This window comes from Falco biarmicus, chromosome 7, assembly GCF_023638135.1.
Source record: "Falco biarmicus isolate bFalBia1 chromosome 7, bFalBia1.pri, whole genome shotgun sequence".
Classification (NCBI taxonomy): Eukaryota; Metazoa; Chordata; class Aves; order Falconiformes; family Falconidae; genus Falco; species Falco biarmicus.
The window spans coordinates 50,656,330-50,671,438 of NC_079294.1; the positions used below are offsets into that span (position 1 = coordinate 50,656,330).

Consider the following 15,109-nt stretch of genomic DNA (forward strand, 5'->3'; position numbering starts at 1 on the left):
CCTTGGTAGGTATGTGTTAGAGCTTTGAAAACATGCCCCACTTCTTAAGGAGCATGTGGAAATTAGACCCGTATGTATAACTTCAGGGCATAACTGTGGTGCTTTGGAAGGTGCCAGAACACACTGGTGGACAATCTGTTCCTGAGTGTCTAGAACACAACAAAAACTCAGAGGCACCCACTGTGGATTGATTAAAAGCCAATGTCTTCCTTTGGTTGGCTGCTAAAAGGAGCAGATACAACATAAATAGATATGACATATCTTTTATTTTGGTAAAGCCTTTTCCACATTCCTGTGTGTGTTACTCTTGTTCTACCTGTATAAATATGCTAGCCTCTTGGCTAAGGTACTATTGAACATACTTAGAAAATGTGTAAGAATGGTGAGAAACCTTGAGGTAGGAGGGTTGCAGACACTATGAAGATCAAGATTAGCTTTTTCAACAGTGCTCAGTATGTCAGAGAAATCATTAGATCTGAAACGAGCAGGAGGAAATTCACAGAGTTGAGTACTAAGAACTGAGGAAAAAAATTGTAAGCACAGAATGCAACATAACAAAAAAAATACGGGGTGGGGGGTAGTTGATCTAAGCAAAGTAAGCACAATTTTAACAAACGAACAAAACCCGTAACTCCCCCTGATGCTCTTGCAAAAAAGGGAAGTGCCGTTCTAGGATGCATTAACCTCAGCATTGTATATAAAATGGGAGAATTCCATTCCAGTCAGCACTGTTGGGAGCTCAGTAGGAACAGACTGTTCAGTTTTGTGCATCACCATTCAAAAACAATCTGTTGTACTGAAAAACGTCCACTAGAGAGAAACAGGAATACGGGGGAAAACATGATATATGAGGAAAGGTTGGAAAAACACTTTAGTCATAGCAATGAATCTGTTTAGATAACGTGCCTCTCATTATTGTAAATGGGAACAAATGGTTGAGCTGTCTCTTCTAAGGTGGTATTTCTCTTACTCAGTTTTGTAAATCTGATTTTCTAACAGACAAGCTTTTACTCCAGCAGTAATGCTTACCTGCTAGCCAGCCCATCTGTCTCTATTTCTCCCTGTAGACTAGTACAGTTTGGCAAATACCCAGGCAGTCAAACACAGGTGTTCTTGGTTGTCCATCCTCGCCAAAAAGCACAAGAGCTGTAAATTAAAGTTGTGTAGCCTGGGACTGACTTAACCTAGCTGGCCAGCTGTGGGGGGGTATGGCAGTAAAGTACAAAGCTGGGCACCATCTGGGCAGCCAGCACGCCTTTGAACCTTTTTGTAGAAGAAAATGAGTCATGCTGTTGCATTTTTTTTTTCTCTGCCTGTTTCTTGGCATGTTTTTGATGGGTAAAATGTAGGTCAGGAGCCCTTCTGGCCAGCCCAGCTGCGTGCTGGGTTTGACACCCGAGTGCTGGGCGAGGCGAGCGGTGCTCGAAAGCCTGCCCTGCGGGGGCGGGGCTGCTCACAGGGGGGTGGAGGGGGGGTCGGGCACAGCTCATGTTCTTCCAGCGCATCACGCCTTTAGAAAATTTGGGGTTCATACGGGGCGAGTTCCCATGCTGTCAGCTCTGGGGGAAGAATGCGTCTGCCAAGAGAATTCAGGTTTGGGGGAGCCCTGTACGCTGGGAACCTTCCTGAACTTTGTGCAAGAAACTGTATGCAGGGAGAATGTATATCCTGAAGCTGCTATTGATCTTCTTGTTAATTGTGCTTCTATTCTTGTTATTAATAACGTTTTTGTATACTCCATGAATGGGGAGAAAAAAAAAAGGCTTCTAGCCAAGTCCTGCATCTCCCGTGCCATAACGCTCTCCTTTATCGTGTCCCAGTCAGGATGCCCCCGTGTTGCGAGGCACGGGGGAGGACCACATCATTCCTTGTTCTGTGTGGGATCTGGACTGCTGGTGTACGGTGTCCAGTTCTGGGCTCCCCAGTACAGGAGGGATATGGAGCTACTGGAGAGAGTCTGGCAAAGGGCCACTGAAACCGTTAAGGGCCCGCAGGACCTCTCGTGAGTAAAGGCTGAGAGAGCTGGGATCTGGAGCGTGCAAGGAGGACAGAGCCCAGTGGCAGGACAAGGGGCAGCGGGTACAAACTGGAAGGCAGGAGGTTCTGTTTGAACACAAGGAAGCACTCGCCCCTCTATCCCCATCCCGGTGAGGGTGATGGAGCACTGGGCCAGGCTGCCCAGAGAGGTTGTGGAGTCTCCATCCTTGGAGATACTCCAAAGCCATCTGGACGCGGTCCTGGGAAACCTGCTGTGGGTGCCCCGGCTTGGCAGGGGGCTGGGCTGGGTGATACTGGAAGTCCCTGGTAACCTCAATCATTCTGCGATTCTTTGAATCACCAGTGGAAGAGAGGCCTGTGGGCAGGTTCTTCGGTGGTGCTTCAAGGAAGGAAAAATACTACGAACTGCTTTTATCTACGCTTCCTGTGCATCATGGAGTTCTGTGAATGGCAGTTACACGTACTGAAAGGCAAAGCCTTCCTGAGCGTGACTAGATCTTGTAGAATAAATTTATTATCAGTTATCTGCCAGAAATGTTTCTTGTGTAGAATTTCATTTTAATTTTACTGCAGATGGTGTAGGAGGTTGTTTATTTAGTATTGTCTTGAATTCATCTATACTGCTTCATTTTGCATTGCAGAGATGAAGGGACACTTGATGTGCTAACTAAAAGCTGGCTGAAGGCTCATCTGTCCACCTTCTCTCTTCCTCTTACGCTGCCTTTGTATAAAGCTGATTTCTGTGTCCAGTTACTGTATTTTACTGACATAATGAAAATAACTTCAATTTGGAAGCACAGAAGGGATGTGGCCTATCAGTAAGAGAAATGTAATGAAATTCCTTCACCTTTCAACTCTTCCTGCTTGCCTTTCTCGCTGTTCCTTTTTCTTTATCCTTTTGTTGAAGTGTGGCAATTTAGTGAGTTGAGTTCCTGTTTCTATCAGATGTTCCTGGCTGGTGCCTTCAGTGTCACCAAGTTTCCTATCATTTTGGTTTCAGCTCCATATGGTAGACTCATTTTTCTGATAGACTGTTGCAAACTCTTGCAGTCCTTGGAGAAAATAATTCACTGAGGAATTGCTGCAGTACAGAGATTTATGCTGTAGCTAGCATGTGCAACATGTAACTGTCATTGCAAAAGCAGTTTGTGAACGTGTGGCATAAATCTGAGACCCTGAAAGCACTTCATCAGTTGCAGACAGCCCTGGAGGTGCCTCCTTCCTCAGTTTCTGAGCCCCATGTTAAACCTCCTTCTGCTTGAGCTCTGGCAACTTTTTCTCTGCGCGTGGCAGACTTACAGACGCAGGTCTGGTGGGACCTGTTCCCCAGCTCTCTGATCACACGCCTGCCCATCCGCAGTAACAGCATTGTAGGACAAGAGTACGCGCCCCCCACCCACTGGCATCGGCAGGGGGCTGCAGCCTCTGCACATCAGCTCAGCTGTAAATCAGTTCCCGTCAGGTCTTTGCATCGGCACGATTCATTCTTTCCTGCAGTCTATGCAATCCCATCTCGAATGCTGTTGCTCCTTTGGCTTCCAGCCCTCTCTGTCTCCAGGGGCTCAGAAGGGCGGATCGCTCGGATCGCTCCGTTTCCAGGGCTGTGGGTAGACTGGCCAGTGGTGCTGCTGGTCTCTGGGGTGGTCACTTCTCTGCCTGTTACAAGAAGTCCTCCTCCAGTTCTGCTCTGGCATCTGGGCAGAAGCCTGTAGCTTTGATAGTGGTGAATAACCCACAGGGCAACTGAAGCGCGCGGGAGTGTGGCTCTGGAGCTGCCACTGGCGTCCTCCGAGCTCCTTTGGGACTGTTCGTCAGCACTCGCCACTTCGTCTCGGTGTCCCAGTTAGGCCATTTTGCTATTTATTTTCTGTGAATATGCCAAACAATCTAGAACTGACTCTTTGGGATAGTCTTGATCGGAATGTTAAAGTCTTTGAATGCCTTCCTGTTATTTAGGAATCAACAGGAAAGATGTTGAATTAAAATGTTTTCCCTTTACAACACAAATCAAGTGGCTGGTGCTACAAAGGCAGATCAGAGTTGGTGAGATGTTTATTAGGTTATAAAGGCCACTTTAAAGCTTCTGGTTATTTCTAATCAATGAGCCATTACAAGCTTTTATCTTTTGTTTTCAGCACTCCTTTAGTGCAGAGTTCTTATTCCAAAGCAGCCCAGCCAGCTGTAGTGTGTTGTCACTACATTTAGTGGTGGTGATCTATGAGTATCCAGCCAGGGAAGAGCTGCCTTGTGTTTTAATACACCCACTGATGACCTTGGGTACAATCTGACTTTCTCTCAAAGCTCAACAGCAAACTAAAACGAGTGCTGCAGGTGTAAGCTTGGAAATCTCTGCTTTTCAGTTTTACACAGGCATAGCGTGGAGGCATGGCTATAAGTTTGGAGGCATTTCAGCCATGTCCAGCAGATACCCACACAGTGTTACCCTTGCTGACTCCAGGATGCTGCACCCTTGAGAACTGGGGACAGATGCTGACCCACCTTTTTTACCATATAAAATGGTCACAAGTGGTAGAATGAAAGTTAGCATCAACAAAAAGTAGGCTGTGGAGGCAATACTGTGTTGTTTGCGGTTTTTTTTCTGAACACAGCTTTTTTTGGTTTTCACTGGTTGATGGGCAGCTGGGTTGATTTAAAAATTTCTGCTGCTTACAGGTGTAAGTCTTGTTCTGCCCTTAATTAATTCAACAGAAAAAGTCTACCCCCATTTACATGCCCAGGCAGTATTGCTGGTGTAACTGCATCAGTTACCTCAAGGAGCTGACTGTGAAAACCTTGTGTATTTTAAAACACATCAGTTCCCTGAACCTCACTGCAGTTTCTCAAGTGTTAGTGCTTGTGCAAGGGAGGGGAGTGGGTGAGCGAGCTTGAAATTTCTGCAAGGGCAGATCACAGTTTAGGTTTAGACTGGAGTAAAGTGGTAGAGAGTCACAGCCTCACTCCTTGGATATAGTATGTTAACCGTAATCATATACCAAAATCTGTGGGGAGAAGGCATCATCAGTAAATTAAATTGTTCTCTAAATTTGTCACTACATTCCCTCCCACTGTCATCTGCGGGAGTAAACACGGCCAGCTTCTGCGGGAGTAAACACTGCCAGCTTTTCTTCTCGTTCTTCCATGCAGAGTAAACAAGGCATCTTGGCAACAAAGAGCACATCCAGGAATGTGAAAATGCTTCTGCATGCATCCAGAAGAATTTTTTGAAGCAAATGTGCCTGCAGGGTCTGTAGTCTCTCCTGCAAAGACAGTGAAGCTGGGTGCCAGTCCTGGCTTCTGGTGGTACATGATGGTCTGTGTAGGTGATGGCTGCCTTTCCGAAGCCATACATGTTCAGACAGCACTGCAAAACCTTGCATTGCTCCCCTGAAAGGACATAAATGTTTCTGTGACAAGGGCAGATAGCTAAAGCAGCTTTTAGGTTATTTTCAGATATGCTTCTTGTTGAGGGCTGTGCTAAATGAAAGGATAGAGAGCCTTTCCTGGCTAGATCACAGCTGCTCCTGATGTGGCCAGGTCACCTGAAGTGCCTTCTGCTTCTGTAAGAACAGGAGAAATATTAGAGCTTTTACCACTGAGCTTTGTTTATTTTCTATTTATGGTTAGTAATTAATGTTACTGAGATGCGTCAGAACAGGCAGTGATCCATACAGCGCCAGTCGGTGCAGCGTTTGGGAGGTGATCACTGACTCTGACTCAGTGTGGGTTTTAGTGCTTGGTCTGAGTGCGGCAGTAGTATGAGCAGTTGACGTAGTGATGTATTGCATAAAGGCAGGAGGGTTACAGGTGTAAATAACCCTTACACCTACTGATTTTTATGTTGCGTTATAGAAAAATCGATCAGAAATCAGTTTCTTTGCCAAAAAATAAGTACTTGCCCAGTGTAATGTAGGTTACTCAAGTAAACAGAAGTGTTGCTGAAACTTGTGCCCAAGGGACTGTGTTTCACTGTGATACGGGGCTTTCTCACGATCCCGTAAGAGGCTGAAGGAGCTCTGCTATTTTTTCAACATGTTTTCTACAAAATCTGGTCATTTGGGAGACTGGTAATCCAGTTTGTCATAAAAAAGTGCATGGTGTCCCTGAAGGACTTTCCAGCATCAAAAAATTTCAGCGGGGAAAGGAGTTAATATTTTTTGTTGGTGGTTGGTTAGTTGAATTTTCTGTTAGTTGTATTATAAAGAATACCGGAGCTTGTGCAACGTACTGTGTTGGGTTTGGAACCAGAGCTGAAGAAATCTTATGGCCTTTTTCATTGTGAAATTAGCTAATGGTGCCATGTAATAAGGCTATCACAAATAGAGTTGCAGGGTCCTTGCAGATAAAAGCAAGTGGAGGATTGTTTTATGGCTGTAATCTTGTTTGTGGGAGCTGGATCACAGCCACTTCCTACAGGCTCGTTTGGATGCTTTAGTGTGAAATCCACTCAGGTGGAAAGCTCTGACGCCTACAGATCTTGGAGAGATTTGGTGAATTAGCGGAAGAGTTAGCGGGAGGAGAGCAGGCTGCCGGAGCTGTCCTCAGGTCCACTGCTGATTACTGTGTCCATCCTCCACCTTCCAGCAAATTCTGGCAGGTCCTGCTGCACGCAGGGCCGCGTGCAGGAGCGCTGTGCCTGGCCGCTCCTTCCTGCTCTTCTGCAGAGGTGGAAGAAAGGCTTAACTTTCAATGGACGGGCTGGGAACACATTATCTTCACGGATTTCTGTAAAAATAAGTATTTTCTGCATCGTGGATGTTTCTGAATAAAAGACGCTGCATGTATTAACACGTACAGGTAGGGACATATATATGTTAGGGTATAAAGATGTTTGGCAGTGGGAACTGTTCCCTTGCTGTGGTTGTTTTCCCCCACTTCCCATCCCTGGGCATGCATTTCCCTTTCCAATTCTAAAAATGGAGCTCTGTCGGCAGACGTGGTGTTCAGCTCGGTGCCCCTGGCTGTAACTCCTTGCAGAAAGGAAAGAGGAATCAGTTCCATTATGATCTCTGGCAGCAAACTAAAGGAATGTCTTTTTATTCTGTGTCCTTTGGCAATGTTTTTAGCTAAAACCTGGTCCCTTCTGAGAGATACTTTGAATATTTTCTTAGAGATGCTCTCTGAAATTAGCACAATTCCATGGTATGGAGGTATAATAGGGTGGTATTTGTTTTCTTGAAGGAACTGCAAGCCCTCAATGCTTGAAGTAGTAGGAAAAGCACAAGCAGAGAGAATGCATCAGTCTTGGGGAAACTGTATGTACCGCGGTGCTATCAGGTGGGCACACGGTAGGTGCCCTGTCCACGATAAAGTAAGAGTGCTTTTGTTGGCCTTATACTAGAAGACACAAAGTAGTTGATACCTGTGGGACAAGAAGGGTGGTTCTAAGGTGGAATACAAACTCAGACTGCTCTGCAATCAACAGCACAACACATTCCAGCTGAAAAAGGCCAAACTTCCAGGTGAAAGATTTTTTTTTTCTTTCTGCTACTAGAGAGTTTGGGTTAACTTCAGTATAAATAGGTCATTTGGGTTTCTGTGGACAAGATGGTGAATTCTGTCGGGAAGAAAAGATGGGTTTAGTCTGCGCGGATATATTGTGTTGTAAGGAGACTAACCCCTGTCCTGGGGAAAAGGATGCCTGTGGGCGGCTGGAAGAGCTGTAGCTGTGCCCTCTCTTGGGTCTCTCTCCCTCTAAGCCTCCATCACTGAGATAAGATTGTTGCTTCCTAGCAAAGGGCAGCTGCGATACAGCATTGAACCTGTCCTGGGCCTTCCAAGGCTGTTTCTTGTGTTAGACCAATATCGCTATCTCTGTAGATACCATTTCAAAATTTCTTACTTTACTTGACGATGGTGAGCATCATACGGAGCTGTAGTACTTCTTTCAAAAGAGTGCTGAGTATCAGATCACCGGGAGTCGGTGGTGACAATGAACTGCTTTTTGATGTACCTGTAGTAAGTACTTTTTGTCATCTTAGTACTCAGTCTCTATTGTAGCACTGTGTTATTCCTAGTACTAAAGTAGTTCAAAATTCACACTGTTGTGGGTCTTTCTTTTGTTACTACTAACAGGTGTTTATTTATTCTTGTGATATGCCTGTATTTCACTAAGAGATACTTTCCCACAACTTTTTTAGACTGCTGTCACTTGTTTGTTCCCAGTAGAAATTGACCCAGCTTTTGTTTTGTTTTGTTTTGGTTTGGTTTGTTTTGGTTTGTTTTGTTTTTTACAAAGGAGGGTTTGTTAGGAGTTCTTTATTGAAGACTAAGAGAAATTCCATACCTTGTTTTTAGGTTAACTTAACAAGCTTAGTAAACCATGAAATACTGATCACTTTATTCCAACCCCGTGTCTTCTGAAAGACATTGTGGAGAACTTTAAGATGCCCAACTCGGCATCTGTATTCATAGTCCTGTTGGAGGAGACAGAGCAAAGACAGAAGAGTCTAATACTGGAGAAAGCAGGGAAGACAATCCTGGCCGTTAAAATAAGCAGGCAGCGCCAGCCAGTGTGTTTCGAAATGTTGCTCACAATGGTCAAGCTGTTCCAAGGGTGCATTGCTTTATTTTGATGAAGACTAGAATACCATTTCAGTATGTAGCTTTAAAAAAAAAAATAATCCTTAGATGGATATTTGGTTGCAAAGGTTTGCTTTCCTTTAAGTGCTTTTAAGCTTTTTTTTTTTCTGTTGCGTTTAGGGGCATCTTTGTAGCTGCTGTTTATGACAGAAATCAGTTACTGGAGTGGGAAATGGCTGTTCCATCTTAAATGACAGAGCATTTATGAGATGTCAGGGTGAGCTGTGGTAAGCAGCCGAAATATGCTTCAGTCAGTGGATATTTAATTTCCTGTATGGCACAACAATACTGCTGCAGGGTGTAAAGACATTAGTTTCCTAAGATCCAGACAAAACATGTGTCTGTGTTCCATTTCATGTATTCTTTGTGACACATCATAATGATGGCCGGAGAGGTGCCTGTAGATTATTTTCTCCTGGTTTTTGAAATTCCTTCCCCACATGAACTTGGAATAGCTGTGGGGCTGCTGGGGCTGAAGCTGCAGCTGGCAAGGCGGAGGGGCTGGGGAGGCTGCATTGCTGCGTGGTTCCTGTTCCACTGTTTAAAACCTCTTAACCTCTCCTTGTAATCGTTAGTATGCCTACTGAGCAGGCAGGACTGTTTTGTTAAAATGAAAACGTCACCAAAAAATACGTACAGCTTTTCAATATATGTAAATAGTACATGTGACCTAATGAGACACCAGACTGCTTTGTGTTAGTACCTAAGATGTGGTAAAATGACCACGTTCTGCCCTATGCAGATGAAGGATTAGGCGTGAAACAAAATTTTCATGTATGATAAAAGTTACATTTTGTAGTACATGACATTTTCTAAGTTTTCTGTGGACAGCAGCTACCTACACTTCCTTCCTATTCCTTTAACACACGCAGAGGGCTGGCGGGTCCCACGTTCATGCTGGATCCATTGATCTCTGACTGATCTTTGAGCACTGGGATACAGGTGTTCCCTCTCCAGCCTTTTTGTGCTATTATTTGACAGAGTCTTGGGATTCTGTATACTTGTCCGCTAGAATGACATAATCACTACAACCAGTACAATTAGAAAATCAGCAGAATTAAATCTCCCCAGTATATGAAATAATTCTAAGCAGGTAATGTTTTACATACCAGGGAATGTCTGTCTGTGGTTTAAGAGCTCAAAATTTGAGATCCTTTGGTGAGTTTGGATTGAATACCCGTTTTACTTGAAACGCTTCCACTCCTAATTTGAGCGAGCCACCCTAGTGAGAATAAATGCGCTGAGATAGTTTGAAGAGTTTACACCCTGCTGAAGTTGATGTTTTCGTTACATCCGGCTGTTTTCTCTTGGCTTTCGGGCTCTGCTTTTGCGCTCATTCACTAGAATATCTGGAGACAGCAAACAAAGGGTGGGATTAGCACATGTTAATTCAATTAATGATTGGAAGTAACGTGGCAGAAACATTTATGCAGTCTTTGCCTAGGTTGTGCAGGAGACTCAGACAGTTTTTACAATTTACTGGTACTCAGCTTCTAAACTTCTAGAAACATTGATGTGTGTCACGGGCTTTGACTCTTCCTTTCCCAGCTCCCTTACAAAACTGTGACGTGATATTGTCCGCATGGTAAGCGAGCCTTAGAGGGTCAAACTCGGTTTATGAACGTTTGCATCTCTCAGGGAAACACTTGTGCATTGCCTTTAAAACACCCTGGTTTGATGAATAAGCTGCGCCAAGAATGAAACAAAGCTGCGTGAACTGGAATGGAGTGGGCATGGTCTGTGCGCTAGTGTCAGCCAGCGCTAGGATTGTAAGGCTAAATCCCAATGCTAGTGAGTCACGGAGAGGAAAAGGGCTTTTTAAATTCAGAAGTGGTGTCACCCAAGGATATCGTTGCCTGTAGCATCATAGTTGCATATTTGACTTTTAAATTCTCTGAGCTGTTGTTCAACGACAACTTTCTGGCGTGGTGCAGATCGCCCAATAGTCTCCCCTGGGATGTGATCCTGGGCTGTGCTCACAGTGTTAGTGCCTTGATCCAGGCCTGCGTATGGTGCTGAAATGTTACTACAGGCAGCCTGAAACGCTACTGAGTTATGCGCCTCGAGTTACGCGTGGGTGTTAGCAGCAGTTATGCTGGGTACTGCATCAAAGCCTTTTTTTTTTTTTCTTTTCTTTTTTCCTCTAAAAATATGGGGATTTGGTGGGCTTGGACCTGTGTGCTAAAAATACTAAGAATTAGAGCTGCAAGACAAATTTGTGTCTGATTGCTGTATGAATGGAATTGGTTGTTTAAAATTGGTTATTGGCTGTTTTTTTCTGCTTGTTTACAGGTTGCATGGCCGATACCATGAAATGGCACCAAACGTTGTGCCCATGGACTATACAAAGGACCCAGATGTTAAACTACCTATGCAGCTTATAATAAACATGCCTGAGCTAAAGGTATCAATTCTGACTGCTTACAAACTGTGTCTTAAATTATGTAGCTCAACTGCCAGAGGTTTTGCCAAGTGATTTTGATATCCTGAAGCAATGTGCCATGCTGAGGTCTTCCCCTTCCTGTTCCTGGTCAAGGGCAAAACCAGCCCCAGAAACTGGAAAGTGTTTAGGTGGGGTGGGTGCCTGTCTTGCAGAGACAGCTGAGATACGTGTGAAAGGAAATGAGCAGGAACAAAACTTACATTCAGCAATCTTTCCACTTGGTATACATTGATCCCTTAGAAGCCGGTGGGATCTCTGTGTGAAGGGCCGGTTAGAAATCAGAAGTTCTTGTCTCAGTGTGTGGATAGAAAATTTGCCTGAGGTGTGCAGAACGTTGCTGATCAAAAGTAAGTTTCCCCCTTTTTTCTCAGCTGCAAGAGCACAGTAAATACTGGGTTTCTTAATTACCAGGAGTTTCCATGTCTCATGGAGTCATTGCGTGACAGGAAGTGGAGAGACAGTCCATGTAACTAGAAATGAGAGAAGCAGTAGCATAAAGCAACCAGTACAAAAATAATTGAGACGTTATTTGTTTTTATTACCAGTTCAACAAGTGAATATGGTTTTAACAGGATTTTTAGCATTTATTTTTCAAACAGTTAGTTATGTTGTCGTTGGTCCCGTGGTCTATTTTTATCATGTCTGCAAATTAGTTGACATCTTCAAATTACTATCATGTAGAAACAACTATTTGTTCACTGTGCATGAAGTATTAAGAGCAATGCCATAAAAACCTTCTAATTGGTGGCCTTCCACTTCACTTGAAAGATTTAGAAATTCTTCCTTAATGTTGTAAGACATTGATTATTTGGGGGAAAAGCGTACAAGCGTAAGCAATGCTTTAGAAATTCGGTTTGGAGGAGGTTAAGTCAACACAGTGAAAGACATTTTAATTGGTCTTCAGGTTGAAGTTCACAGAGCTTGTTCCTTTATTACCACACTTACTGCATGTTTGGTTCTGCAACAATACCATTTATTGAACGAGGAGCATACTTCACTCTAAAGAATGTTCATTAAAAAGTGTTTGACCAGCATTTCACATAAATGGAAACATTAGAGATTAAACACATATGAGCATTTAATTTAATAGATGGCCATTGAAAAATTTTCATCCTTCACTTATGACTCTGGTTTACCAGATACCTATGTACAGCTTAGAAATTCGGGTTTCTGAATAACTGAGAAATAATTTAGGATTCTTTTCCACACTGAGCAAGGAATTACTCAGCAAAATCCTAGTATATGTTTATACTCTTTCTAATGATGGGTTGGCCTTGTAATAAAGTATATGATGGTGTGGCTAGCTTTAATTCCAAAGTTACACATAAAAAGTAAAGACATTGTAAATTTTAAAATTTTATAAATAAAATAATGCCAGGAAAACTATAGACAGCATTAATTCTATCCTAAAAGCCATAAATGGCACTGTCATCAATGTAGCACATCTACATTATTTGACTTATCAATAGTTAAGGATTTTGGCAGGGCTGTTTTGCTAATGACCTTCCTTACCAATATTCCATAGTATAGGAATAGAATTAATATATACCTCACTGTGGCTCGAAATAGTGACAGAATGGAAACCTGTGATGTGCGATGAGTTTTTAATAGAGCTTTCAAAATGGTTCTTTCATCAGCTGGTGAAAGCTACTCGCCCTTCAAACTCCTGAAGCTGCATAACCCACCCCTAATTAGAATCCAGCTCCAGGTTAGCTTCACATCAGCCATGCCCAGCATGTGTCCTTGAGTGCCATGGGTGTAAGTGTAATTCTCTGCTCCACAGCTTGCAAAGTTGACCTTCCTACCTCACCTCAAATAAAATGAATGACGTTTAATAAATCATGCAGGTACTGTAGTGTAACAAAACCATTCTTCTCATCTTTGCCCGGTGTGTTACACAGTGTGATGTAGGAACAGGCTACAACAGTGGTGGAATTCAGGGTGTGTTTATATGTGAGCTTCTAGTATCAGCAGCTTTGAAGAAAACATTATTTTTCAACAACATTATGTGTTTATAAAAGAGCCTAAATTATGGGCCTGTATACTTAATAATGAAAAAAGTACATCTGGGGAAGTATTAATGGAACTTTAAAATAAAGATCTTGCTGAAAAGTTGGGTTTTTTTCCAGTTCACCAATTGCTTAAAATATCTTACTATAGGTTAACCATTCAGGTATATTATAAGTATTTCATGTAAGTTTTGTAGAAAACAAATGTTTGTATCATTTTTATTATTATACAAATAAGGAAATTAGGCAACAGCAAAAATAATAATACTTTGCAGAAATGCCTTGCATTTTAGTTACCTCAAATTGAGTCCAGTTTGGAGACAGAAACAAAGATTTCAAATCAGATTTATCTAAAATTAGATTTAAGTCATAATTAGGCATCAAAGTCAGTAGCCTGCGAGTTGTTGGCATGAGCAGCCCTTATCAGGCCCTTAGGCTGAATTCTGCAGTATAGTGTTAAATTACTCACCAGAGCAAGAAGTTGGGACTTGGAACACTTGCTCTAGATCATCTTTGTCCTGCCCATGAGATTGTGGGATGGGATGAATGATACCAACAGGTGAATAGAGAACAATTATGCACTACTTTTCACAAGGACAAGGAAGTATTGCATGGCATTACAGACAGCTGACATAACATGTGAATGTATTGAGGAACTTGTTGCCACAAGACATTTTGGCAAAGACAGCATTAGCCTTCCAAAATTATTTAGGTACTTTTATAGAGCAGAATTCCACAGATTGCTACTCATTTTTATGAACTGGATGTAATATCTAACTTAAAGTCCCCAAAATGCTCATTGCATTGATCTCAGAATATACTATAGGAAGGATGGCCATATCACCGTTTTTTTGTTTGTTTTTTTTTTTTTTTATGTTTGCCTTATCTGCTACTGGTTCCAGTTAGAGTTAGGCTGGTGGGCTGGATGGACTGATGATTATGACAGTTCCCATATTATAGTTGGGGGGCAGGGTGTGTGTGTCCCTTAGTAGCAATCCCTAGATCCGTTGGATTTATTCTTAATGCCCCAGTGAGATTTGTCTGAGGTGATTTACTCAAAGGACCTGCTCTTAGCAGTTACCTGGAACCGGTCATGTGAAGCTGAGCAGCTAGTCTGAAAGCAAGAACATTCTTGATCTTGAAATAGGAATATTTGCCTGGCTTACTGAAGTGCTGTCATGTCGGTTGGACAGCTGTAAATAAAAATGCACATTAGTGTTGTATAGACAACAATACACTAAAAATTGCTAACGGTCTTACATACATGAATATAAAATAATAAAATAAACCAATTAGCTTTTTTAGTAGCTAGCAGGATGAAACAGCATGGGCTTCACAAAGCCTAAGTACGTGGGAGCATCTTTAAGTATTCTGTTTTCAACTATCCGCTATTTTTGCTTGTGCATAAATACGGAATTCTTATCTTGGTGATAAAATGTATCATCCTCCAGGGGTTTTGATTCATTTATCCATTACTGTAAGTAGCTTTATTTCTCTCTAACATGTATGCAACTCATTCATCACTGTAGCATCTTAGGTGCTTGTACTGGCTGGCACTTCTGGTGTGGACCATTGGTATTCCCTAAGTTTTATGTTGTCATCTCTAGAATCTTGATAGTGCAGTATGAAATTCTCAGGCTCAGTTATGTGGCTCTGTGGAGTTTAACTGCCAGATGGCCGATAGCTGCTTTGTGAAAAATCAAGGCAAAGTTCAGAAAAGAAAGCACGAAGTGATAATCACACAGGTTCTTTTTGGCTTCAGTGATACAGGGTTGAACACTCGGGAGCACATTAAGGAACAGCTTATTGTACAAAAACTTTAGAGATGGGAGGCTACTACTGTATTTACAAGGCAGCCTGGTGCTTAAGCTGAGATATAAACCAGAATTTTTATACTGGACCATGATTAGATTTTGAGATACAGGAGCACATCTCATTACCTTAGCAAAGTTAGGTGGTAATGATAATAGACTTCCATAAGTAAAGTTGATTGTCATCTATCTTCTCCCAGGTCTCACAAGGCTGTGGAAGATCCTTAGAAATACTGCTGTCAAACCACTCATTTTATTTCAGGAATTCT

At 42.6% G+C, this 15,109-nt stretch overlaps 1 protein-coding gene across 1 annotated transcript in view; it reads left to right on the top strand.

The window, feature by feature from the left end:
* Window positions 1-15,109, top strand: part of CIB2 (calcium and integrin binding family member 2) — a 49,704-nt gene that overhangs the window by 15,994 nt on the left and 18,601 nt on the right. The window contains exon 3 of the mRNA XM_056347659.1: window positions 10,870-10,981. Within this exon, the coding sequence (XP_056203634.1) occupies window positions 10,870-10,981 (112 nt within the window). The remainder of the gene's footprint in view (window positions 1-10,869; window positions 10,982-15,109) is intronic.